Raw genomic sequence first — 23,759 nt, forward strand, 5'->3', positions numbered from 1 at the left:
TGGAATGATTCCAGCCCATCTCACAATACAACAACTAACTTACATTGGAAGTAATCGAATGATGTTGAGTTTGATACACCTTCAAAGTCAACAGTTATTGTGTGGACGGAGGCTTCGTCAAAGGGTGAGGTGTTGGAGGGAAGGGAGCAGTTTAGGGATGAGTCTGTGAGCTTGACTGTTGTACATTTGATTGGTGTTGAACCACTTGAATCAACAGTGACATTATATTCCAAAGTATCATTGAATACACCAGTTATTGTTATAAATATTAACTTATTATTATTCTCCACTAATGTTTGAGCATCAGCCTTTTCCAGTGGTATATTCGAAGGTGGCTCAGCAAGAGCACCATTTTTAATAATTGCAAGTGTTGCAATAATAAGTATGATCAATTTATAAATAGACATTGTTAATAATAAATATATATATATTATTTGTATGTATATTCGAACGATGTATTAATGAATGAGTGATTGAGTGATTGATTGATTGAGAGAGTATGATTGATCAATCAGAACTATTCTTTTCCACACCACATGTAATAGTTTTAAACAATTTGAATGATTGGTCCAGTTGTTGTTGGTATGGTAAGGTGGGCATCAGTGGTGTAGTTGATGGGAGATGATGACTCTTCCCATCGTTCCATCTGTCATTCATTCAGTCAAAACCACGTCGTTTCATTGAATAGAGGGACCGCAACCACCTCCTGTCCAATTTTTATCATCACCCACAAACAACACTTGTGGTTATTATTTGTTTGCAAGTGTGTGTGTGTGTGTGAATGACATCGACAGTGATCACCTTTGAGTTGATGGACCTAGAACGAACTATTGTTTGAAGTTCAAAACGGATATCTCTTCTGTCTCTCTCTAAGTTGGCTTATCTTTGTTCATACACAATGCTACTTGGTGAGGCTTCTGGCCTAATAGAGGTATAGATAATGTATGTTGTTGTATTCATTGGATAGAGTGTCCATGCCACCGCTGACAACAGTACCCCAGCTGTCCTCGGTCGTGAAGGGTTGCGGCAGCAGGGACGATGTCACATTGAGGTATACATTATGTTGTTATTAAGGGTCAGTCACAATCATTTGATCAGAGGTAGGTGGGAGTGTGTAGTTTTTTTTTGAATTTAATCAAATAAATTAAAAGTGAACATCAACTTTGTGATCATCAATCACACACATCACTTCAATTCATTCATTCACACAAACACTTTATATTCTTGACAACAACAAATACATAAACTTAATTAATATTATTGATATATATATAGATAGATAGATAGAATGGAAGAAGTTACAAAGAAGCTACCTGATATGCATGTTGCACAGCTCATGTTCCTCGCAACACAATCACCTTCGAATCAAGCTGTCAAGAAGGAGTTGATAACAGAGATAGAGAAATATAGTATGTTTAATCAATTCATTGATTGATTGAACATCGATGATGGTGTTATATATACAGTATACTTATTCAATCATTCATTCAATATTATTATCACAGAGATGCTACCACTTTATAAGAAGTTGGCAGAGCAGCTGAAATGGCCAGAGGATCATAAGTTGGTAGAGAGTCTAAAGGCTGATAATGATGCAGAGCTTCAAGGATTGGACGACAAGATAAAGGATGCTGTCGAGAACTTTGGTGAGTCAGAGATCAGAGAGGCAATGTTGGCAAAGTCTGATTACTTCTGTCGAATTGGTGATAAGGTATGGAGTGAGTCATTCAATCACTTCAATCAATCATATAACTCACTCAATAACAACAACATCAACAGGATAGAGCATATTCAAACTATAGACAGACTTATGAGAAGACTGTACCATTGGGCCAGAAGTTGGACTTGGTGTTCACTTTGACAAGGATGGGACTGTTCTGGATGGACAATGAGATCATCAAGAGAAACATTGACAAGGCAAAGACGTTGGTCGAGGAGGGCGGTGACTGGGACCGCAAGAACCGTTTGAAGACCTACGAGGCAATGTACTTGATGTCCATCCGTCAGTTCAAGGAGGCGTCGGATCTGTTCCTCGAGACCGTGGCCTCGTTCACATCGGTTGAGTTCATCGAGTATCCAATCTTTGTCCAATACCTCGTGCTGACCTCCATGCTACACCTTGACCGTGTGTCCCTAAAGACCAAGGTGATCGACTCGCCCGACGTCCTCTCGGTCATCAACGACGTGCCACAACTCAAGGAACTCTTGCACTCATACTACGATGGAGAGTATAACAAATTCTTTGTACATCTTGGTAAGTATCGACTCTTCACGCTCGTCTCTCACCTCCTCCATGCTGACCAAACCTCCGCATCACCTTTGACCTCTCCACTCAACAGCTCACTTCTCAGACGCATCAAAGAGCGACAGATACCTCGCCGCTCACTCAAGCTACCTGACCAGAGAGATGAGAATCCTGGCCTACACTCAGTTCCTCGAGTCCTACTCTAGTGTCAAGTTGGATTCTATGGCCGATCAGTTTGGTGTATCATTCGACTTCATCGATGGGTATGTGTGATCATTATAATGATTGATCGAATCATGTCCAACCCTAACATCATCCTTCAATCTCTAGCGAGCTGTCACGTTTCATTGCTGCTGGCAGGATCAACTGTAAGATTGATAGAGTATCTGGTGTTGTGGAGACTACAAGATCGGACATCAAAAACACAATGTACAGACATACTCTCCAACACAGTGACAACTTGTTGAACAGAGTCCAGAAGTTATCACGTGTCATCAATGTATAGAGGGAGAGAGCATGTCCATTCAAATGCAACCGCGACAACCAAATCATTCAATCAATCAAACCAAACAATCAAACAAAGGCATCATCAAAGGTATACTCTTGTGTTTGCCAAACAACACATGTTACATAGGATAATCAATCAATCAATATACATGACAACAACAAACAACAGATAGTCGTGGCAATAATAAACATCATCATTATCAATAGAACATCATGATTTGGATCCTGGTTAGACTCATCACAAGTTCATGGATCAGATCCAACAACTTTGGAAACAGACAATTAGGACAAAGAGACAAAGATATATACAAGGATGGATTGATTGATTGGTGATAGAACTCGTTCCTATATTGGTTTATTATTCAGCTAGCTTTGGAGAATATAGTATTTATGATTGGCACATATGTTTAGAGACCGAGACCTCCCAGGAGACCATCGACCAGTCCGAGCACAGAGAACAAGACACCGTTGACAGTGTTCTCAACTCCGACAACCAAACCACCTACAACTTGGGTCAGACCAGCATTTGTGTTAGCAGACTGCGAGGCACCCAGTGCGCCAGAAGTGGAAACAGTGCTCTTGGTGAGGGATGAGCCGGAGGCAACGTTGCCCATGGAGGAGATAGACTCTGTTTATTATGGAGTGGATGTTAGTTTGATTGATGGATCAGTTGGATAGAATTTTTATTATTATTACTTACTCATAATGGTCATTTTGGAATTGTTTGATTTGGTATTAGTTAGTAATAAATTATTAAGTTAATTGATTTGATGATTTGATTATGACTGGATCCAGTAGTATTTATACTGATTGATCCATCAACAAAATGTCCACTTCCAATCAATCTACAACATATTGATTGGATGGGTGGTGGAGTCTTCGAACGGTTAAAATCATGGGCAATCAGATGTAATAGAGATCATGATCAATCACTATAATATAACTTTAAAAGGAGTATTAAGAATTAAAATTAACAGAATTAATGGTATCCGTCGGTCTGTTGAATTACAAACAGATTAAGAATGATATAAGGTAGGGAGGATACCATGGTAGTGGATAGGATAGAGTTGTTTAATCAGATGCAACATCATGACATCAAGAAGTGTACCTGTGTCATTATGTGTGCGTACCTCTACACAAATACACTTAAAAGGTTAAATGTCACACTATCTCGCGTTCGACAGTTAGGAAGTCAGCCCAATCTCCCTCGCCAAGTCAACGCGAGTAGTGATTGAGTGAGTTTGGATTGAATAAGGAGATCAATCACTTATAAGTTGGTGTATAATAAATTGATTGATTGACTGATTGAATGGAAACTACCTACTCGTGAAACGATATGACATGGGTTTGATTGATTATGTGTGTGTGTTGGAGTGTGGATGTTGTGTGAGTGAAGATGGATAGAGGGTAAGTCTGATGAGTTGTCGACGGGTGTGTATGTGTGGTTGATCAATCACTCGCAACAATATACACTGATCATGTTGTATTGATCAGTGATCAGATGATTTCAGTGTGTTCCAAGGTCAACTCTTTAAAGTACTGCGATTGAGCGAACTACAAGTGGCTCACAAGTTTGGAATTGGAATTGGAATGAATGATTGAATGGAAGTTGGCATTACCATCACCATCACAATCACATCATTGTGGATAAACCTAAAAGTACTAATATTATCTATATTTTGAATAAATGATCAATCAATCAAATCAATCAATCATCGCCATCCTCATATAGAGGCTGCTGCTGTTGCTGTTGATCCTTGTCTTCCTCGATTGGAGTGGTGCTGTAAGGGGAGTTTCTGCCTGCATTGTACATGTTTGCCGCTGATGGACTGTTCTTGTAGAGCAGCGTCGTCGTCTCGTCATCAGAGTCATATCGCTGAGGATCCAGGAAGAGGCGAGCGAGCGCACCTGGCTGGCTCTGATGATTGATCACGCGACCTGGCACTGTTGTCTGGGGGAATGTCAAATTGGTCTTGCTGCGCTTGGACAGTCCGCCAATCTGTGTCGAAGGTATCCTCCAGAACAATACCAGAATCAAAATATAAGGTAATATCTCCCAGAAGAAGTAACTAAGGAATACTGTAATACTCTGTTTGACAGAGTCCTATTGATTGTGATTGAGTGGTCCAAAGTTAGCGTCGTTGTTGGATGATCATCTTGGCGCACATGAACAAGTAAGTATGTATACTTACACAATCAAGATTGATACTTGGGATGCTTCCAACTGCAGAGATAAAGTTAAAGATGCATCTAGAAGTGAAGCATAGGAATATAATGAATGTAATTGGAATGATTGATATTGGAAGTTGTGATTGTAGTTGCTAAATAATAATGATTAATTGATCGAGTTAGTAGGCACGATCAATCAATCAATGAGTGGAGGGCCAATGAGTTACATACAGCGCTCTTTGTAGACTTGATGATAAAGTTCAATCGCCAGCCATAGAATGCCAAGATTGATACCAAGAGAAGGAAGACAACGCCAGTCAGAATGTAAGCAGTCTGATCGTATACAGTGAGTTGAGTATCAGTCGTCTGACATGGATTTGGATTTGGATTGGTACTATTATCATTATTCGGTTGATTCAATGAGTCCTTGTAATCGAATGCTATCCAAACTAGTTTGATTGATTGATTGAGGGTCAGTATAGTGGATGGGTTGGTCCTGGTCCTGGTCCTGGTCATGGACCTGGTATCACTTACCACACTGTAGGATAAAGAGTAGAACATTTATGCTGATGTAGGCTATGGAGAAGATGGCCTTGGTCGATGTCTCCCATGTGGATCTGTGCACGACATGTGCATAGAATAGGACCAACAGTGAGAATGTTGCAAACTGTATGTTGATCGGAATACTAAACAACATCTCGGCCACCAATTGATTCTGATTGACACCAAATGTCAACCAGAACACAGTTCGCAATGCTCCCCAAAGGAATCCCAGCAACAGGAATCCAGATCGCCATGAGAACTTCTTGTGTCTTTGGAATATGATTGATTAGTCTCGTCATTGTCATATTGGACCCATTCATTGTTCGATCGATCAATCAATCATTACTTACTTGTTATATATAATCCTTCCTATTTGAAAGGCAACAACTAATGTTATTGCCAAGTAGGTTAGGAACAACGATAGTGTTAGACCTGTGAACCACTGTGTCATTCTTTATCTATCTGTCTATTATGTGTTCGTATCTGTTGTTGATGTTGTTGATGATGCTGTATGTGTAGTATAATTGAATGAATGAATGAGTTGCTATTCCATTCGGAACACTCTATCTATCTATGATTGTCCTGTGTATACTGATGTAGGACCTGCTAATACCAATGATGATAATGATGATGATGATGATGTATTAGTACTTATATTCATTAACGACTGATGCATATGAACATTTATAAATGTAACATTTGGTCAGGGTTGTTGTTGTCGGCGGAACATTGTGTTCGTGTGTCATTCATTCATTGTGTCGCTAACCTCGCACCACTCGGGGGTTGTGATGATTGTGGTGTGTATGTGTATTGTGATTGATTATGATGATGACATTATAACATAACATACTTATAAGTATCTATCTCTCTAAATATATAATGTTATGTTATACTAATACAATGAATATGAGTAAGTGACAAGCCCACACTCATGCTCCCAACCCATCAACAGTACTCACCTCTCAACAAGACACGAAGAGTCAGTCTGGGATGGAGACCAAGACACCCACTTAGATAATTCAATTGAATAATTTTGACATTGATTTTTTGGCATCACACACGATTCTTATCCTTTCTCGGACATCGTCTATCCTAACCCGATTGGGTAGACCCTCACTCAATCATCAACATGGTATCAAAGGTTGTTATAACATGTAATACATACACATATACATACAGATAACAGATATTTAATGATTGATTGATTAAACAAGAATGATTGATTGAATAATTGAATGAGTGAGTTGGCTTATTGGCTGACGATGAACTCGACAAAGAGTAGACGACCATGCTCAGCCTTGACGTGGAATGTTAGTTCCTTGACATTGGTGAATGTCTCGGTCATCTCAGAGTAACCAGCAGTGTAACAGACGTCGTCAAAGAGTGTGGCATCAGGGTTGTCACCCTTGGGTGGCGATGTGAAACTCTTGAGATCGCCATGCGACTTGCATGCACCCATCTCATGGTCAATGGCATGGAGATCGATCATTGTTGGCATCATGATGGAGGTGCGACGGCCAAACTGGATAAAGTCGACGTCGGCCTGGTACTGGCCGTAGAATCTCAAACGGACGTTCCTTGGCTGGTCGAGACGAGCGTGGCAGATGATGGGGAAAGGCGATCCCGCGCATCCAGTCAATGGCTCGATGGGCACAGGAGTAGGCTTCACTCCAAGCAACGATCCAAGGCCAGTGGTGATTGCACCGACCACAGGCAACAGCTCAGGCTTCATCTGGAGAGCATCCACACGGCAGATGTACATGGATGGGGTCGATGGCAGCTTGACCAAAGGGACGTGGAGCAGCTCCAACAGGCCAATCCTCGAGTCGACCTTGCCCATGATGCAGCAAACAGGGTACATCAATCTGTTGCTCTTTAGTATCATGTGGGCCTTGTTCATTGATGGGTATTGGTTGGAGGCGTCATTGTTCTCTGGTCTAGCTCCCTCACCAATCGTGGACAATACCAATGACAATGAATTGTCAAGCATCTCACGGTAGGATCTAACACCTCCTGGGAACACACCATTGGCCGTCATACCAGAGATAGTGTTCTCATCAAAGTTCAGCTGATACCAGAAGGCCTAGATTGGTCGATAAATGGAATAGTTCCAGTTTGTGATCGAGTGAAGGGCAAGACGTGTAACTTACATCAATGGTTCTGATGATAACAATGTTGACAAAGGTGGCCTCGATCAGATACTTGACAGTGTGTTGGACCAAGGATTCGTTGGCAAAGAAGTTCATGAGAAGCTTGGAGGTCTTGCGTGCCTTTTGGAACTTGGTACGACATGATTCGAGTAGGGCATCATCAAGTACTTGGTTGCCAGCAAGCTTGGTGACCAATGTTGAAAGGTCTGGCTTCAGATCAAACACGGCCTCCATCAGCTGTTGAATGGCACCGGCGCATACCTCACTCCATGGTGCATGCATCAACAACTCCTCTTCATCCTCCACACAATTTGTTTGAATGATCTTTCCAATGTTACCAGCAATCTGGTCCACTCTAGATTGCAATTGATCAATACCAACATTGTCCGAGGACACAGCCTTCTTCCACATCATTCCCAATGTTCCCTGGAACAATGGTGCGAATGTTGGGAAACAATCACTTTGTTCATTATCGTCAGTAAAGTGATATTATTGATTGATTGTTTTTTTGATGGAACATACAGATCAGCCAGAGTAATGTTGATTACATCTTCTTTATCAACCTCGGTATCGGGTTTGATTAGACCGATTGGATCCTTGATATGATTGTCACCTTGGACAAATGCATTGAAACGTGTGAATGCGAAGGAGTCAGCTTTGATGGCAGCAACTACTTTCTTCTCCACATCCGTCAAAGATGAAGTATCGACATTCTTGCCAATAATATCAGTAATCTTAATATATGAAGTAGCCATTGATTATAAGGAATTGAATATTTGATTGATTAATTAAATATTAGTGATTGATAAATGGATGTTAGTCAATCATGAACCATCAGTGGATGTTAATCATTCAGCTGAGAGACCAACATCAATCACATGATCATGGATGGAGTACATCCATCCGTTTAAAGGATGTATTGTTGTGGCCAACCAATTTGTAGAATGACCAATCAATCAATCAAAAAGGGTTCATGGTCCATCACCAACTCACACACACACACACACACATAGTGATGATCATCCCAACAAACATGGAATAGATATATAATAATATGAAGTTTAATATGATATTACATGTATAGGACAACAAGAGATAGAGTGCAAATAGTTGATAGTATTACAGTGGTGGCTGAGAGTTTGTTGCCATGGCTTGGGTTGCCAGTTGTAGAGGGCGCGACGGTTGGCTTACTGTATTGGAACACGGTGGCGGAGCCTTGTTGTTCTGAGACTGTTACATTGATGGTTTGGACTTGGTCGATTGGTAGTGGCGAGGGCAGGTCATCCTTGTTCAACGTACATGTCAATGTTTGTGAGTTGATCACTTTGACCTGAGTGCACTTGACACTGCCAATGCTCACAGCGAGGTCGGCAACGGTGGCAAAGTTTTGTCCAATGATGGTGATTGAACCTCCATTCAAGTCGACACTAGTGGCACTAATGATCACGGGTGGACCATAACGGTAGGATACATCTTTGAAGGCTTGCGTGGCGGCCTCCATGTAGGCAATGGATAATGAGTGATTCTTGCCTGTACCCTTGGGCAGTATACACTTGATTCCAGTTGCGTCAATGCCTGGGATCGAGACACATTGAGTGATGGCAATATCACCCAGATGCACATTCTTGAACATGTCAGCCGGCGTGCCAGTGATGCTCACGGGGCCACCATCGACCGGGGCATCAGCCACAACGACATTCATCCCTTGGATCACAACATATGACACAAGTGATGTGTGATTGAAGTTGTTGGTGATGGTCAGGTTGAGCGTGGTTCCAAGTGCAGTGCCATCAGGGACAGCAAAGACCAACACCTGGCGTCCATCAAATTGTCGCTTCTTGATTGTGAGTGGCGCCAATGTTTGATTGTTGTTGATTGTTACTTTGGTTGTTGTGATGTCGCTGATGTTGCCAAGGAAGTCTCCAGCGATACCAATCAACTGACCAAACTGGAATGGCGTTGTGTCGAGTGTTGGATTATCATACAAGAAGTATACATTATGGTTACCCACAATGCCATTGATGATCAGGTCCACTGGGGCACCCTGGTCAGTCTGTATGATACCTGGAGAAGCAGGTGCGGTACATGGCAATGATCCAGGAGGTGATGGAAGTGAAGAGTTATAGTCACATGTCAACTTGCCCAATGATATAATAACAGTTATTGGTGAACCATTCCAATTTGTCTTTGACAAGTTTGGTCCATAGATCGTGACCACGCCTCCAGTAGCACTGGACACACTAGACACTTTACTGATGATAGGGCCTAAGTATGGGTGAGGTCGGGGTTAGGGTAAGGGAAGGTATAAGGTCATCAATGAGGTGGGAGGTCTCACTTACGTATAGATATATTGTATGGGATCTCAGATGCCAGGCCATCGACTATTACAGTGAAGGACTTGACACCTGGCATGTTGAAGTATGTGGAGTTGAGTGGATATGTTGAATTCTGATTGTATCCAAGAGTGATGTTGTAGTGTGCAGTGAACCCAGTGATCAACATTTGATATCCATCGACCAATACAGTGACAAACGACACATTAGAGCTGAAACTACCACCATTGATCTGAATGTTGTTGTTTCCATCAATCAAGACTTGATCAATATATGGCGCTATCAATGATGGGAGATCGAGGATGTTAATGTTCTGTGTGTTGTGACTTCGAGGTTGGACTCCAACCAACAACTTACGAGCTACGGATAATGTGAGTGATTGATTCCTTATGACACCCTGATCGAATGGGTAACCTTTGATGGTGGCCTTGATTTTGTTGCCAGAGATGTTGGTTGGACCAAGGTGGAATATGTTAATGTAGGGTGTCACGCTATTGGCATCGGCTTGGAACTGAATTCCATATTGATCAAAGGTCAACCAGTTTGATTTCCCCATATAGGAGTTCAAAGTTGCGCCACTGAGAGTGATGTCACCGCCTTGTGTTGGCACCTTTGTTGCGGAATTCACGTATATAGGTGTCCACTTCAAATCTATTTGATAGTACTGACGATTACTGGCCATATATGCTATGCGGCCATAGAGTGGCACTTCATCGGTATAAAAGAAAGTGACATTGTGGAGATAGTTCTCATAATTAACCTGTAGATCGTAACCATTTACCCCTGGAGTCCATGGATAACCTACACTGACAGTTAATAAACTAGTAGGGTCAAGGTTATTTCCATATATCACTCCAACGTTTACTCCATATGAGATGGATAGTATTTCAGCTACAATGATTGAATGATTGAATGATTGAATGATTGAAAGGTATGAGTGAGCATGATGAAATGTGTCCATGTGTGTGGACTGATAACATACGTTCTTGGGCTGTTATAAAGGTACATGATAATAATAATAATAATAATATTAAAGTATACATTATTGATTGATTGATTGATTGATTGTATGTATTATTGATTGTTTGATGATGTTGAAGGATCTGTTTTGAGCGTTCTACTCCACTTCACAATGACTTAATGACTATCACATAGCGCCAACAGGGCCAACATTAACAAAGGTGATTGATTGATTGGTCAACACACCATCATGTATTAAATTGGCCTGCCCTCCCCATCATGTTTAGAGATTCACGAAGGTCTAGGGAATGGGTAGCTGGTAGTTGATGCATTGTACCTCCCAATGATCATAGTGGTGTTGTTGGTGTTGGGAAGTCAGACCAACCACCAGTAGGAAGACGGACCTCTTTTTAACTCATACAAGGCATCATCACATCACTACACAGGACAATGTTGTTGGAACCCACAAACAGTCACAGCAAGAGAATCTCGATTGTCCACAAACAATCAAATAATACAGGTGTGTGATAAAGGCCATCTTCGAAACAAATACACACAGTGTTGGGTTGTTGAGTGGATCGACTCTTTTCATTCTTTCAAAGATTAGCATCGCAGTCAGGAGATAGTGCGAAAGAGACACAACAAGAGAATGGCACCAGGTCTTAATATTCATTGCAATGATCACTATCATAGTGAGTGATCAATGAGATAAGAGCAAGTTAGTACTACTAGAAGTAGTTAGTAGTAGTTGTTATAACTTATAACAACTTGATGATTGATGAGACATGCCATGACCAAGCCATCAAACAAAGTGAGTAGTCAGTACTACTGTTCAAACTTGTTTGATTGACACATACATTCAACTACATAACACATATTGTTTATGTGTTGCAGTACTAATCAATCAACAATCAATCATTATGTTTGTTTACCTATCTTGCTTGCTACTTCTTGCCAATGTAATAACAACACAACAGCATTGACAATAACAAAAAAATGCATTGTATGAATGCCAGCCATTCAACAGATGTGTTGGGTATAAAGTGTAAGGTGTTGGGTCTGTGTCGATCCGACCTTTTATCATCATCCGCGGATGTTGTTGTTGCTGATGAGAAACACTATCTCGGTCCTGGGTCAATACTGAACCAATCATGTCAGCATCAATCATCAATCACCTCCTGGGGGCAGACATGATGCTTGATGCTGACCACTCTTTCAAGAAGATAATTATAAACTTGCAGCAGCGGCCCAGATAATCGTCAACTTCCGAGACAATCGTGTCCCAATTGCTAAATAGGCTACGCTACTTTGCAGCACCTGTTGTTTGTCACAACAACAGCGACGACAATTCAATCAAACTTTTATTTAAATATAAATTTATATATTTATTACATGTTGTTGATTGTGATTGTTGTGAATCCCGATGAGTTAGGTTGTTAGAGTTAGACCCGATGATGAGGTCCATTATTTTAAATTTAATCTAGAGAGCAAGATAGTGCGGAGAGCGGCACGTTGTCAACACTGATCTTCATTCAGGTCGCTTAATACAATCACAATACATTGATTCGTTCAGGCCTCTGCCAAGTATCGGACGAATGACCTGATTACATTACTGACTGACTGACAGGCCTCATTCATCTGGGTGCCACTAACAAACTACGTACATATGTGAAGACGACGACGACGACGACGATGAGGAGGAGAGTGAGGGCGAAGGAGTTGAAGACCAACAACACTTCTTCCCAAGTCTCTTTGTCACAATCCGACGAACACTTATTGCGTGTAAGTTTGTAAACTATTCATTACTCTTCTAGAGTATTGTATCTTTAATAAATATATAATATATAATATAATACATTATAATATCAACTATTAATTTATTGTTTACCATTGAATAAGGTATGTCCTCAACTCCAAACTCATCTATCTCATTTCAATCCATTCATCTCATGTTTGTCGTCTGTGAGGGGAGGGCCAATCATCCATCCAATCAATCTGGTTAGTCCATCTAATGAAGATGGTGATGACACATATTGAATGGAGGAGCTCAATGTCTCATCTGGAGTCCAATTGTGACCATTATACAATCCAACACCTAGCTAGATGTCATTCAATTCTTTAATATTTTATTAATTAATTATTTTATCATGTATTAGATCTTAAGATCTACAATTCCTCTTACATTAATACATTCTGATAGAGAGAACTTCAATTCAATCATTCTGATACTAATATACAAATATACTAATATTTTTATTATTATTCTTATAGAATGATTGGAGATATTCATTCTTCAAACTCAAGATATACCATGTTAATGTCCAATGATCAAGTTGTATCTGATTCATACTTCCAGAACAATATCCCAAAGGTAATGGGGTCACAACAACAAATGATAACACAGGTAATTATAATATTAATCAATAATTTTAATTATTATTATATACTAATAATTTACAAACTATTTATAGAGGATTATAAAGTATCCAAACCATGGTACTTCATTTATACATTATATACCTACACATCATCAGTCTCTCCCACCTCCTCAATCAGTACCATATGATCCATTTCAATCAATATCATTATCAACTACACCCATCAACAACAACAACATTTACAACATCTTCYTTTTTTTGATGATAATGTAAGGAAGAGAAAGAATGAGAGAGTATGTTGTATATGTGAGAAGGACACCGATTTATTCATGTGTGACGGTCCTTGTCTAAGATCATTCCATCTCGCATGTTTGGGTATGGATCAATATCCACCATCTGATCTACGATGGGAGTGCAATGATTGTACCAACAAACATAGTATATGTTTCGCCTGCAAGCAACCTGGAAAGATTGGAAAGGGTCTGTCCAAGTGCAAGGTGCACCAATGTGGCAAGTTCTACCATGACTCCTGTGTGTTGGCCCTGGACCTTGTCAAACCGATCAATACCAAGTCTCCAAGATTCATCTGTCCATTACACTATTGTGCCACATGCAAGAAGTCTGGTGACAGCAAGCAATCAGTACATTGTTTCCGATGTCCCACTGCTTACCATGTGATGTGCATGCCAGACAATATTGAGTATCTGACCAAGGCCAAGGAGAATAGGAAGACAGGTTTGATACTATGTCCCAAGCATATCAACGAGCCAGCTGCCGCTAAATCCAACGACAATCACAACCAATCACAACAAGTCAAAAGACAACGTACACATCACAAGTCCAACTCAGCAGACACTCCCACGACATGTCATCACAATCATGGTCCAGGATCAAGTCCACCACCTACTACCACTCTTCACTTCCACAACTATCGATCAACTTGGTCGGTGCCATCATCACCAATCCAACATCATCATCAACATCAACAATATCAACAACATTCATTCAGTTCACCAACTCCATCACCATCATCATCACTGATGACCTTCAACAATTACAAATCATTCACCAAGCCAAAAACAACTTATGTGCCATCAATGTCTGCTTCCACCACGCCAAACATGCTCTCGCCTCGCTCCAGTCCAAGTGATGATCTCGAGGACTATGCCAACAGCCTTGCATCAATCAGTGAGGGATGCTCCAGATCTCCATCTCTGTCTGCTGCAAATGCCAACAACTTGGACAAAGACGACTGCCTTCGACCATTGATCAAACAGTTTGCCATGTTCGAGCCGATCAGACAGCAACTCCAACCTGTGACATCCAACTTCCAAGTGCCCTATACCTATCTGTCATCTCTGTCATCACCTCCACGAGGAGTCAACATGTTGCCATCGATGCCAAGTTGCAGTAACATGTGAATAAACTTGTGTGTAATGTAGTGTAGCTCCAGTCTAGTCGAGGCGAGTCAAGTAGCATTGTTCGTTCGTTCGTTCGTTAATATATCCAACCCTCCACAATCTATTTGATCGGGGAGGAGTAGGACTTGTGAATGGTATTAATTGTATTATAATAGTGTATCGATATTTGTTGACTTGACTACCAATGATCCCTGCTATGACACACCTTCTTTGATATTGGTTCGCTAAACAATTGATCGTCTGCCTTATATCCATACTTAATCTTTGTGTCTGGCAATATCGAATCACAAACAACCTTCAAAGAATCAAACTAGAATGATTAATCAAGTTGGAAGGTTAGTCGTCAGTCATTCATCATGTGACGCCAAGTCAATGATTGATCAATGTTACCATTTGCTCGCTATATGTATCGGTGCCCTCCCACACTTTGGCGGGATGGTTGATGTGGACGATCCATGAACTAGGCAGGACGATGAACTCATAGCCTTGGACAGCCATGCCAAATGTATGTGAGTTCTTATCGAATCCATAACCCTTTAGTCGCTCGTCGAATGGTTCCACCTGCTTCGGCCTAAACACCAAGTATGGTTCATATATCCACTTGTACTTTGCTGTATAAGGCTGTGTCTCTGTATACCATCTACTATAATTTGAAGGTGCATGGCATTTAGAACAAACATTGACGTCTATTATATCATTCGTGTTTGATTGATTGATTGATCGATTGTTAGTGAATGAGTGGCAGATGCATGCATGCCTTCCTTGACTTACTTGTTGGGAATATTTCATTCTCCAAGACCATTGATAACAATGTGTCCTTGTCATCTGGCAACTCGAATCGTTCGAGGTCACTCGCGAATGATGGAACGACAAACGCCGTCAAATTAGTCTTTGGTACCTTGAATGTATGTTTACTATTGTGTCGGCGACAATCAATCGATTGGGAGTTAGCATGCATTCATGTCCTGTCCAGTCAAGGTCAGGTCGACCCTCTTGAACAACTTACATCAAGTTCTGATACAGGTAGATTGGTGGTACAAAGTCAGCATCCATCAACAGTACCCATTCAGTCTCTGCATGTTTGATCGATAGGTTTCTAAGTGTATTGATTGGGTATCTCGTCTGTTGAATAGAGTGTCAGTCAATCTGTCAGTCGTTGATCAACACGAGTTCAATGACTTGGGACACATACATTGTTCGCGTAGAGCAGATGAATGTCTACAAATTGAGTTACAGCATAACTGCTACGAATGAGACTTATGATGTGATCAATGTCAGAGTCATCCTTTATGTACACTGCTGCTGATATAGGTGCACGCCACTTGTCAGCCATCCAAGACAATCGTTCCAATCTATCTATAGACACCTGTGTAACAATGCTAACTTCATATATCTCTCGCTTCATCATTTCATTCATTCATTCATTCATTGTTAGTTAGATTGACCAGAGTTGACTCGCTGACTGACTGACTTTGTCTTATAATGTACCTACCTCTTGTCGTTCAAAGAAGAATGGTACTGTCCTGAATGTTGCATCTAGACCATACTTTGGTCTACTCTGTCTGACTGCCTCCTTGTATCTCATCACAGCATTGAACACAGTGTATGATATCAATGAGAGCACCAGCAACATCACAATTATTATGCGTAGCTGGTTACTCCTCATGATGTATCTCTATATATATATATATATATATATATATAATTGTATAAGTATAAGTATAAGTAAGATATATAATAAATAATATATGTTAATAGAAACGAATGTGTAAGTGTCGTCGTCTTTAAGAAATATATTTCTTCCATTGGCCTTTTCAGAAATGGATGAAGAGAAGTTGGGACGCTTCAAGTCAACTTGCACTCCGCGACCTTTGGTTTTTGTCATTCGTACAACCCTACAACTTCCCTCAACAACACACATTCACAAGTGTCGATCAGAACTAGATCAACTACCGATTGAATGATTGACTGACCTGTTTGAACATCTAACTAATTATACTAGTTATACTAAAGGTATATCTGCACCCAAACACAAAACACTTTGATCATTGATATACCTTGACATTGTTCTACACTTTGCCTTTGACCAATGATTACCTCTTTTCTTCAACTTCTGTGTAATTTCCAGCATATTCAAATCAGAAAATTCACACTTTGATAAATGATCATGTTACCAGATGATGGTCTACGTGCCGACTCCAATTAATCCACCAAGCAGTAAATCAATCAATCCATCAATCAATTATACCAATAACCAAAAATCCAAATAATAATTAATCATTCAACATTCATATACATCAATGGACCAATCATCATTTTTAACAGACAAAACGTTCACTATTGTAGGCAGGACATCTATTGCCAACTATCAACTTAGTGACTTGATCAAACAGTATGGTGGAAACATATCATACACAATCAATCCAAAGATAAATTATGTCTTGACATGTTCACTGGAATCCATTCCATCGACCAAGCTGAAACAGATCCAACAACATTCATTACCAATATCCAATGATTCTCTAATATTGGATTGTCATCGAAATAATGGTCGACCCATTAATGATATCTCATCATACATGTTCAATCAAGGTGGTGCTGGTAGTGTTGGAAAGCAAGATGTTGTGATCAAATCATCGTCTTTGTCATTGTCCACATCAAGTGATCAAGTCAACTTGGAACTTAGGATTATACCAAATATCTATCATATTCCAGGTATCAACATCTATAACCTCAAGGACAAACAACCATCATACTCCTCGAACCATGATATCAAGTTGTCTCACTTGTTACAGGTATAATCACATATCGAAATCCTGGAAACTGGAATTGAATACTAATCACTCAATCATCAATCAAACAATATAGAACACTGAGTTATCTTACAACATCAATAAGTTCTTCTATATTGAGTTGCACCTGGATGGAAATCAATCAAAGAAGTATCGTATTTATACTCAATTTGGTGTATGTATCTAGTTTCTTGTTTGATTGAGTTGAATGTATTGATTGAATACTAATATGTTTTGAACTGGAATCATTCAATAATCAATCATTAGAGGACCGATAAGATTAGTCTGTCCCAATCAGCCGTACAATTCAGATACTTTGAAGAGTTGTCCGAAGCCATGGTATATATTATTTCCATTCAATCAATCACTCACTGGAATTACTCTTATCACTCTCTAACATATTTATTAATCAATCATTATTAGGAAGTATATTCATCAATATATAATACCAAGACTTCTGAGGAGAATGGATATAAGGAGGTGGATATTATTTTGTCCAACTCTATTGGTTCACCAAGGAAGTTGGAGTTGTGTAAACGTGTTAATCAAGTCACAAGTCATATGGATGAGGATGTTGAAAGGAATACTCAACGAACATATGTCTCGAAAGAGGTCGCTCAACTGGTTGGCAGACTGTTCAACTTCACTACACGATCACTCAAGAGTAGTCTAAGTACTGTGAACATCACTGAGAATGGTCTGGAGACACCCTTGGGTGTATTGTCATCACGCCAACTCGAAGAATCAATGTCAACCCTCAAGTCAATTGGTCAGAGGATAGTCACGTTGAGTACTCAGATCAATAATCAATCTGTGTCTACCACGGACAAAACATTGTTGGACCTTTGCTCGGCTTATTACTCAAAGGTCCCCACAAGCATTGGTGTCAAGGCCAAGGACAAGGCAAATGCAGTGATCTCATCACTCAACTCATACATGGAGCAAGAGGAGTTGCATCAACTCATGCTTGATCTATCACAGGTCAGTGAGAAGAACAGTGGCCAATTGGTGTCCAGCTCGTTGGACGACATGAGGTATCAGGCACTGCACTGCCACATCGTCTACCTGCAGCCCTACACACCCGAATACAACATCGTAGAGAGATTGATCCACAACAACTCATACAATCAAGACAATGTTCACATCAGGAATGTGTACAGGCTAATCAAGGAGGACGAAGAGAATGCATTCAACGAGACCATTGGCAATGAGCAGTTGATGTTCCATGGAACAAAGTGTCACAGTCTGTTGGGTGTGCTTAGACGTGGACTGCAACTGCCAGACACGGTGGTCAAGAGGAACTGGGCATTCAGGACTGATCAAGGCTTCATGGGCGCAGGCCTATACTTTGCCAAGCATATCGAGGGTTCGCTCTGGTACACCAGCGCATCATCAGAGGACAGTCGGTTTGTGATCATTGCTCGTGTGGCACTGGGCAATGAACATTCACTTCATTCCAAAGACATCAACATGACTCAGCCCCCTCAAGGCTTCAACAGTTGTCACGGTGTCCAGACGACCTCTTCCAAGCCCACTCCATTCAAGCACGACGAGTATGTCGTCTACGATCGAACCCAACTCAAGATCAGCTACGTCGTCGAGTTCAACTTATCCAAAGCATACAGACTCTAATCAATCAATCAAWTCGATCATCAATACAATCATTACTTTACTCTTGCAACACCTTCTTGATACCTTCGCCAAGATCCTTGAGGAATTCGTTGAATGATTGACCTTGCCAGTTGTCCTCCTCGATCAGGTAGTCAGAGAACTGACGGCCTCCCTCCGACGAAAGGTGGCCACGCGTGTAGATGATCTCTGGGACGACCAGACGGTCCTGTTTGCTATTGGCAATGGTCTGGCGTATCAGACTGTCAGCGGGCGGTGGGAATGGATGCTGGCTGCTCACCTGGGGACTGTAGTATACAATCATCTTGTCGTAGGCGTCCATCAGGTAGATGTGCGACACGCTCACGCTGATGCTGTTCTCGGATAGCGGCAGGTACTTGTAGGCGAGGTTGTTGGGTGCGCCATAAGTGTTGAGCGTGGGGTAGATTGCGCGGTGCAGCAGACGCGGCTCAAGCGATTGGTATAGACACTGGCAGAACACCCAGTCATCCGAGCCGCGATTGATGGCCGCGATCTCATTGGTCTTGTTCAGCTGCTGCAACAGAGGACTCTTGAGCAAGGCAAAGACGTAGCGAGGCAGTGGACGCAGGTGCTGGACCTGACTAAACATGATGTCCAGCGTCTTTTGTACCGAGGACAGGATGACGACATGCTCGTTGTACTGTGTGATGATATTGGCGATCCATTCATAGAGCAACACTCTTGCCTCGCCAATGCCCTTCTCCAACGACTCCTTGATGACCTTGTGAGTGAGCAGCGAGATGGTTGTTTCCAGATCAATAGAGTTGAACATTTCAACTGGATTCAGTGCCACAGGTATCTGAAAGTTGTAAATATGTAGTCGTCTCTGTATCGTTCTAATGTTTGATTGTGTTCCATGTTCAGTGTCTTCATTAACTTGTTGTTCATCATTGTTGTTTGATGATTCTACTGGTGGAAGGAATGAATATGAGAATGCAACTTGAATGAATGGTACCTTGTCACTGCGTGAATGAATTAATGAATGTTAGATCATCATGTGTGTCCAGGGTGTTTCAGGACTGGACTTACCCTTCAAAGGCTGATGGGTCAGTGAACTTGAAGTCGAACGCAATCGATGTGAATGGTGAGCAAGACTCAATGTGGTACAGGTTGTCATAGTTCTTGCTGGCGATGACATTGCCAAAGCAGTTGTCCACGCTAAAGTTCTGACTGGTCCTCACTCGCATCAGACCATGGAATCCCCATCCATTAGAGATGAGTTTGTAACTTGATTATCGTCATTGTTAGTCCAGGATCACTCATTTAATCAATCAATGGATCAGACATACATATCTTGTGGAAGTGGACACTTTGGAGAGAGGTTGGTGTATCGATAGAGGTTGCCTCCAGTTGATGTCGACAGGAACTTGATGGTGTCAAAGCCGTAGAAGTTGTTCCCAATGCAGTACATGTCAAAGTGTACACCGACCTGTGTAGCTCTTTCTGCCTGTCTCTGGAAGAAGTTGTTTGATGGCAATAAGAATGATGCCTTGAGCTGCTCATCATACAATGCTTCCACCGACGTGAAGTCATTCTCAACAACGCCATCTCCATAACTTGGGCAACCATTGAGGAATACTCCAACCTTGACTATTAGGGATGAGTGAGTGATTGAGTTAGTGAGGAGAAGGAGAGTATGAGCATGGATGAGCGTCATTACCATTGAAGGTGATGTTGTCGAATGAGAGGTAGTCCAGGAGTCTTGAGACGAGTGGACCCAATGTCCTGACATTGCCGCCCTTCTTTGTAGTCGAGTTTGATGCGGCAGCAGCTGCGACATTGACACCATCAGTGAGTATGTTGATGGCATTAAGTATGTTTGTCTCACATTCTGCTTTCTGATTGAGTTAAGTGTTAGCTAACATCATCCAATCAATCATTCAATCGATAAATCATACATTGACGAGGAATGAGGTCAAGGGTAGGATGTCATCAAAGCTTATCTCTTGAGCCAGTGCAGAGTCGCCTCCAACTACATCGATGTACTTGAGCATTGGTACACTGTCGTTTAGGTTGAACAGTCCGATCCTGTGTGAATAGATCGCCATGCCAAAAAGACAGTTGTCTGGCAGTGCATGTACCAATGCTTCGAGGCCATTCCTGATTGTCTCCATCTGCTCCGGGTTTCCCGACTGATCAATCACAGCAACATATATTGGGTTGTTCTTATAGTGATTGTACTCCTCTGACATCAGGTCACCGCCCGAAGCAGCAGTGGCAGCATTGATGTTGTTGACTGAATGTTGTTGGTCGTCATTCACATGAAGCACAATGTTATTATTCATCAACTCCTCACGAAGACCATATGCCATTATAGGTGATGATGATGATGATCCATTGTTATAACCATGCTGTGATCCTCCTGGACTTGATGTTGTTGTTGTTGTTTGTCTCTTATTTACACGATCACATATATTACATCTCCAATTGCCTTCGTAATCATACTTGACGTATGAGTTGATGTATGCAAAGCACTTCTGACATCTATCCACAATCGCACTATTAGCATGACACTGTATATTATTCCTGAATGGTTGAATTACACATCCCTATCATTCAATCATTCCTTCAAGTCAGTCATGTTGTCGTTCATTCGTTCATTCAATCAATCAATCAATCAACTACCTACCCATATTGCACCGCTTGCGTCCTTAACTGATGCTGTTGATGATGAATGAATGAGTGAATGTATGAGTGAGTAGGAGGCCTTATTACAAGTTGATGAAGGGACATACGATTGACAGGGAACTTCTGACATGATAGTTTGACATTCATTGTATGTCTATGTATATATATTACATGTATTTCAACTTGTTAAATGAATGATTGATGAATGAATGAAGTCAAAATAAAGTCAATGATGGGTGATGTTCACACACTTTATCAACCAATCAACCAAAGGTTATGGTAACGTTATTATTAGGACATTTGTCGATGGACATGATCCAGATACAACGATAAGTTGTGTTTGGTCAATGCGTCGCATGAAGTATGGATACTTGTTTCCAGCGAAAGAGATCTTGACTCGGAATGTTTGAATGTTGGGTGCAACCAGCAAGCACCTTTCCCAATGGAACAGAGATACACTCAATCGTTTGGTTTGGATGGCCCAACCTTCAGGAGATGCCACGGAAGCTGCAATTGTGTTAAACGGATACATATCATTCGGTACGTTGAGACACATGCCTGGCCACTCTGGTACGACCGCCACAGCCTGAGGATCGGGTACGTCTGGCTCGGTGGTCGTACAAGTGAGATGTCTCAGTTTGGATGGGAGGCGCAGTTGCGGATTTTGATGCAGCCAGTCGACTTCTGGATTGAGCAGTTGCAGGTTGGTGATGGAGTCTGGAAGCATGTCATTGGTGAGCGGGTGGATGTGTCGCCGGCCCAGGATCAACGATGTGAGTGATGGGGGCAGTGCGCCCGGGATCTTCTCACTGTTGAGGTCGAGCGTCAGACTGCGCAGGGTTGTGAGTGATGCCAACGAACCAGGTGTTACCACGCCAACGAGGTCATCCGCACACCATATCCTTAGTGAGGTGAGCGATGATGGTAGGAGACTGGATGTAATGGTACCAATGATGGCTCTGCGAATGTTTAGTGAGAGCGACTTGAGTGTTTGGGGAAGATCACCTTGTTGAAGCGGCGTGAATTGATGGCGCGCCCTCAGGTATGTTAGCGAGGTGGCGTTGGCCATCGCGCTGGCGACTGGCACTTCGAAGCAGACCAGACTGGTGAGTGATGGTGGCAGGGGAGGCATGTTTGGGTGCGGGCGATAGAAGCTGAGGCTTGTCAATGTGCTCGGCCATGACTTGAAACTATCCAATGAATGGGATGCACCGCCCTCCAACACAAGCGTCTCCAAACCATCTGGGATGTTCAATGATTGTGAATTATTAAAGGACATCTTCAACGACTTTAGCAAGGGTATATAGGGCAGCGTCTCTTCGTACCAGTTGCTCAACTGGAGGTCGGTGAGCGCGTGGGGCAGCGTCACGCTCGCAATCTTACTAACAAATCCAAATCCAAAAGTTAGCGATGTCAGTGACTCCGGTAGCACGCCTGGCTCCACTACTTGGCCAAACATTGAGCTGAGACGCAGCTTGGTCAGTGACGCAGGCAGCGAGCCAGGAAGAAGTCGTTTGTTGAACATTGATCCATTGCGTGGGTGATCATATTTGAATGATAACAAGGTGATTGAGTCTGGTAGCGAGCCAGGTGTGATCGTTTGATTAAAGTTCGCGCCGATTGTAAGTGCGAGTAGTGATGGCGGCAGCTCACCTTTGTTGATCGGTTGATTAAAGTCGTCATGAAACTGAAGTGATGTGATTGATGATGGCAACTCGAGTTGTTTGAATGGTTTGTTGCCCATCCATATCATGCAGGGCAGGTCATGGTCATCATCAACCTCATCATCACCACATTCATCATCGTTGAGTATATGTTGATGTTGATGGTGACCTTGTGTCGACATATGTGTGATCATCTTGTTGGCAACAGATCTTAACAACTTGGATGTGAGTGCCAGACACCAGAAGTCCATCATTCTTGCTGAGCGCCAAGCATCCTCATCACGTGAATGTAATATCTGATTGAATATCGATTGAATGA

General features: G+C 41.7%; 10 protein-coding genes across 10 annotated transcripts; 3 read left to right on the forward strand and 7 right to left on the reverse strand.

Annotated features, from left to right (window-relative positions):
- Nucleotides 1-1,288: 1,288 nt before the first annotated feature.
- Nucleotides 1,289-2,747, forward strand: SAMD00019534_012730 (hypothetical protein; the record flags this gene model as incomplete). Its single annotated transcript, XM_012903240.1, has 5 exons — nt 1,289-1,409; nt 1,506-1,711; nt 1,780-2,254; nt 2,340-2,508; nt 2,576-2,747. Coding segments are annotated over 5 exons (1,143 nt in total), but the record flags the coding sequence as incomplete, so codon positions are not given.
- A 412-nt stretch (nt 2,748-3,159) lies between these two features.
- Nucleotides 3,160-3,465, reverse strand: SAMD00019534_012740 (hypothetical protein; the record flags this gene model as incomplete). Its single annotated transcript, XM_012903241.1, has 2 exons — nt 3,160-3,380; nt 3,453-3,465. The coding sequence occupies 2 exons, from the start codon at nt 3,463-3,465 to the stop codon at nt 3,160-3,162; spliced, it is 234 nt and encodes a 77-aa protein (XP_012758695.1).
- A 995-nt stretch (nt 3,466-4,460) lies between these two features.
- On the reverse strand, nt 4,461-5,915 carry SAMD00019534_012750 (hypothetical protein; the record flags this gene model as incomplete). Its single annotated transcript, XM_012903242.1, has 5 exons — nt 4,461-4,856; nt 4,945-5,073; nt 5,153-5,370; nt 5,456-5,733; nt 5,815-5,915. 5 exons carry the CDS (start codon nt 5,913-5,915, stop codon nt 4,461-4,463), a joined length of 1,122 nt encoding a protein of 373 aa, XP_012758696.1.
- Nucleotides 5,916-6,713: 798 nt separating this feature from the next.
- Nucleotides 6,714-8,369, reverse strand: SAMD00019534_012760 (hypothetical protein; the record flags this gene model as incomplete). Its single annotated transcript, XM_012903243.1, has 3 exons — nt 6,714-7,547; nt 7,615-8,074; nt 8,137-8,369. The coding sequence occupies 3 exons, from the start codon at nt 8,367-8,369 to the stop codon at nt 6,714-6,716; spliced, it is 1,527 nt and encodes a 508-aa protein (XP_012758697.1).
- Nucleotides 8,370-8,689: 320 nt separating this feature from the next.
- Nucleotides 8,690-10,990, reverse strand: SAMD00019534_012770 (hypothetical protein; the record flags this gene model as incomplete). Its single annotated transcript, XM_012903244.1, has 4 exons — nt 8,690-9,879; nt 9,954-10,226; nt 10,305-10,838; nt 10,930-10,990. Coding segments are annotated over 4 exons (2,058 nt in total), but the record flags the coding sequence as incomplete, so codon positions are not given.
- A 2,672-nt stretch (nt 10,991-13,662) lies between these two features.
- On the forward strand, nt 13,663-14,706 carry SAMD00019534_012780 (hypothetical protein; the record flags this gene model as incomplete). The annotated part of the gene is made up of 1 exon (XM_012903245.1): nt 13,663-14,706. The coding sequence occupies one exon, from the start codon at nt 13,663-13,665 to the stop codon at nt 14,704-14,706; it is 1,044 nt and encodes a 347-aa protein (XP_012758699.1).
- A 178-nt stretch (nt 14,707-14,884) lies between these two features.
- SAMD00019534_012790 (hypothetical protein) lies at nt 14,885-16,111 on the reverse strand (the record flags this gene model as incomplete). The annotated part of the gene is made up of 5 exons (XM_012903246.1): nt 14,885-15,016; nt 15,097-15,392; nt 15,478-15,607; nt 15,715-15,828; nt 15,899-16,111. 5 exons carry the CDS (start codon nt 16,109-16,111, stop codon nt 14,885-14,887), a joined length of 885 nt encoding a protein of 294 aa, XP_012758700.1.
- A 1,174-nt stretch (nt 16,112-17,285) lies between these two features.
- Nucleotides 17,286-19,130, forward strand: SAMD00019534_012800 (hypothetical protein; the record flags this gene model as incomplete). Its single annotated transcript, XM_012903247.1, has 4 exons — nt 17,286-17,501; nt 17,575-17,673; nt 17,766-17,837; nt 17,922-19,130. 4 exons carry the CDS (start codon nt 17,286-17,288, stop codon nt 19,128-19,130), a joined length of 1,596 nt encoding a protein of 531 aa, XP_012758701.1.
- A 37-nt stretch (nt 19,131-19,167) lies between these two features.
- SAMD00019534_012810 (hypothetical protein) lies at nt 19,168-21,923 on the reverse strand (the record flags this gene model as incomplete). The annotated part of the gene is made up of 8 exons (XM_012903248.1): nt 19,168-20,110; nt 20,178-20,375; nt 20,438-20,738; nt 20,809-20,986; nt 21,047-21,515; nt 21,594-21,661; nt 21,778-21,809; nt 21,884-21,923. The coding sequence occupies 8 exons, from the start codon at nt 21,921-21,923 to the stop codon at nt 19,168-19,170; spliced, it is 2,229 nt and encodes a 742-aa protein (XP_012758702.1).
- A 127-nt stretch (nt 21,924-22,050) lies between these two features.
- On the reverse strand, nt 22,051-23,694 carry SAMD00019534_012820 (hypothetical protein; the record flags this gene model as incomplete). Its single annotated transcript, XM_012903249.1, has 1 exon — nt 22,051-23,694. The coding sequence occupies one exon, from the start codon at nt 23,692-23,694 to the stop codon at nt 22,051-22,053; it is 1,644 nt and encodes a 547-aa protein (XP_012758703.1).
- Nucleotides 23,695-23,759: the final 65 nt, after the last annotated feature.

This window comes from Acytostelium subglobosum (genome assembly GCF_000787575.1).
Source record: "Acytostelium subglobosum LB1 DNA, scaffold: scaffold2, whole genome shotgun sequence".
NCBI classification, from domain to species: domain Eukaryota; phylum Evosea; class Eumycetozoa; order Acytosteliales; family Acytosteliaceae; genus Acytostelium; species Acytostelium subglobosum.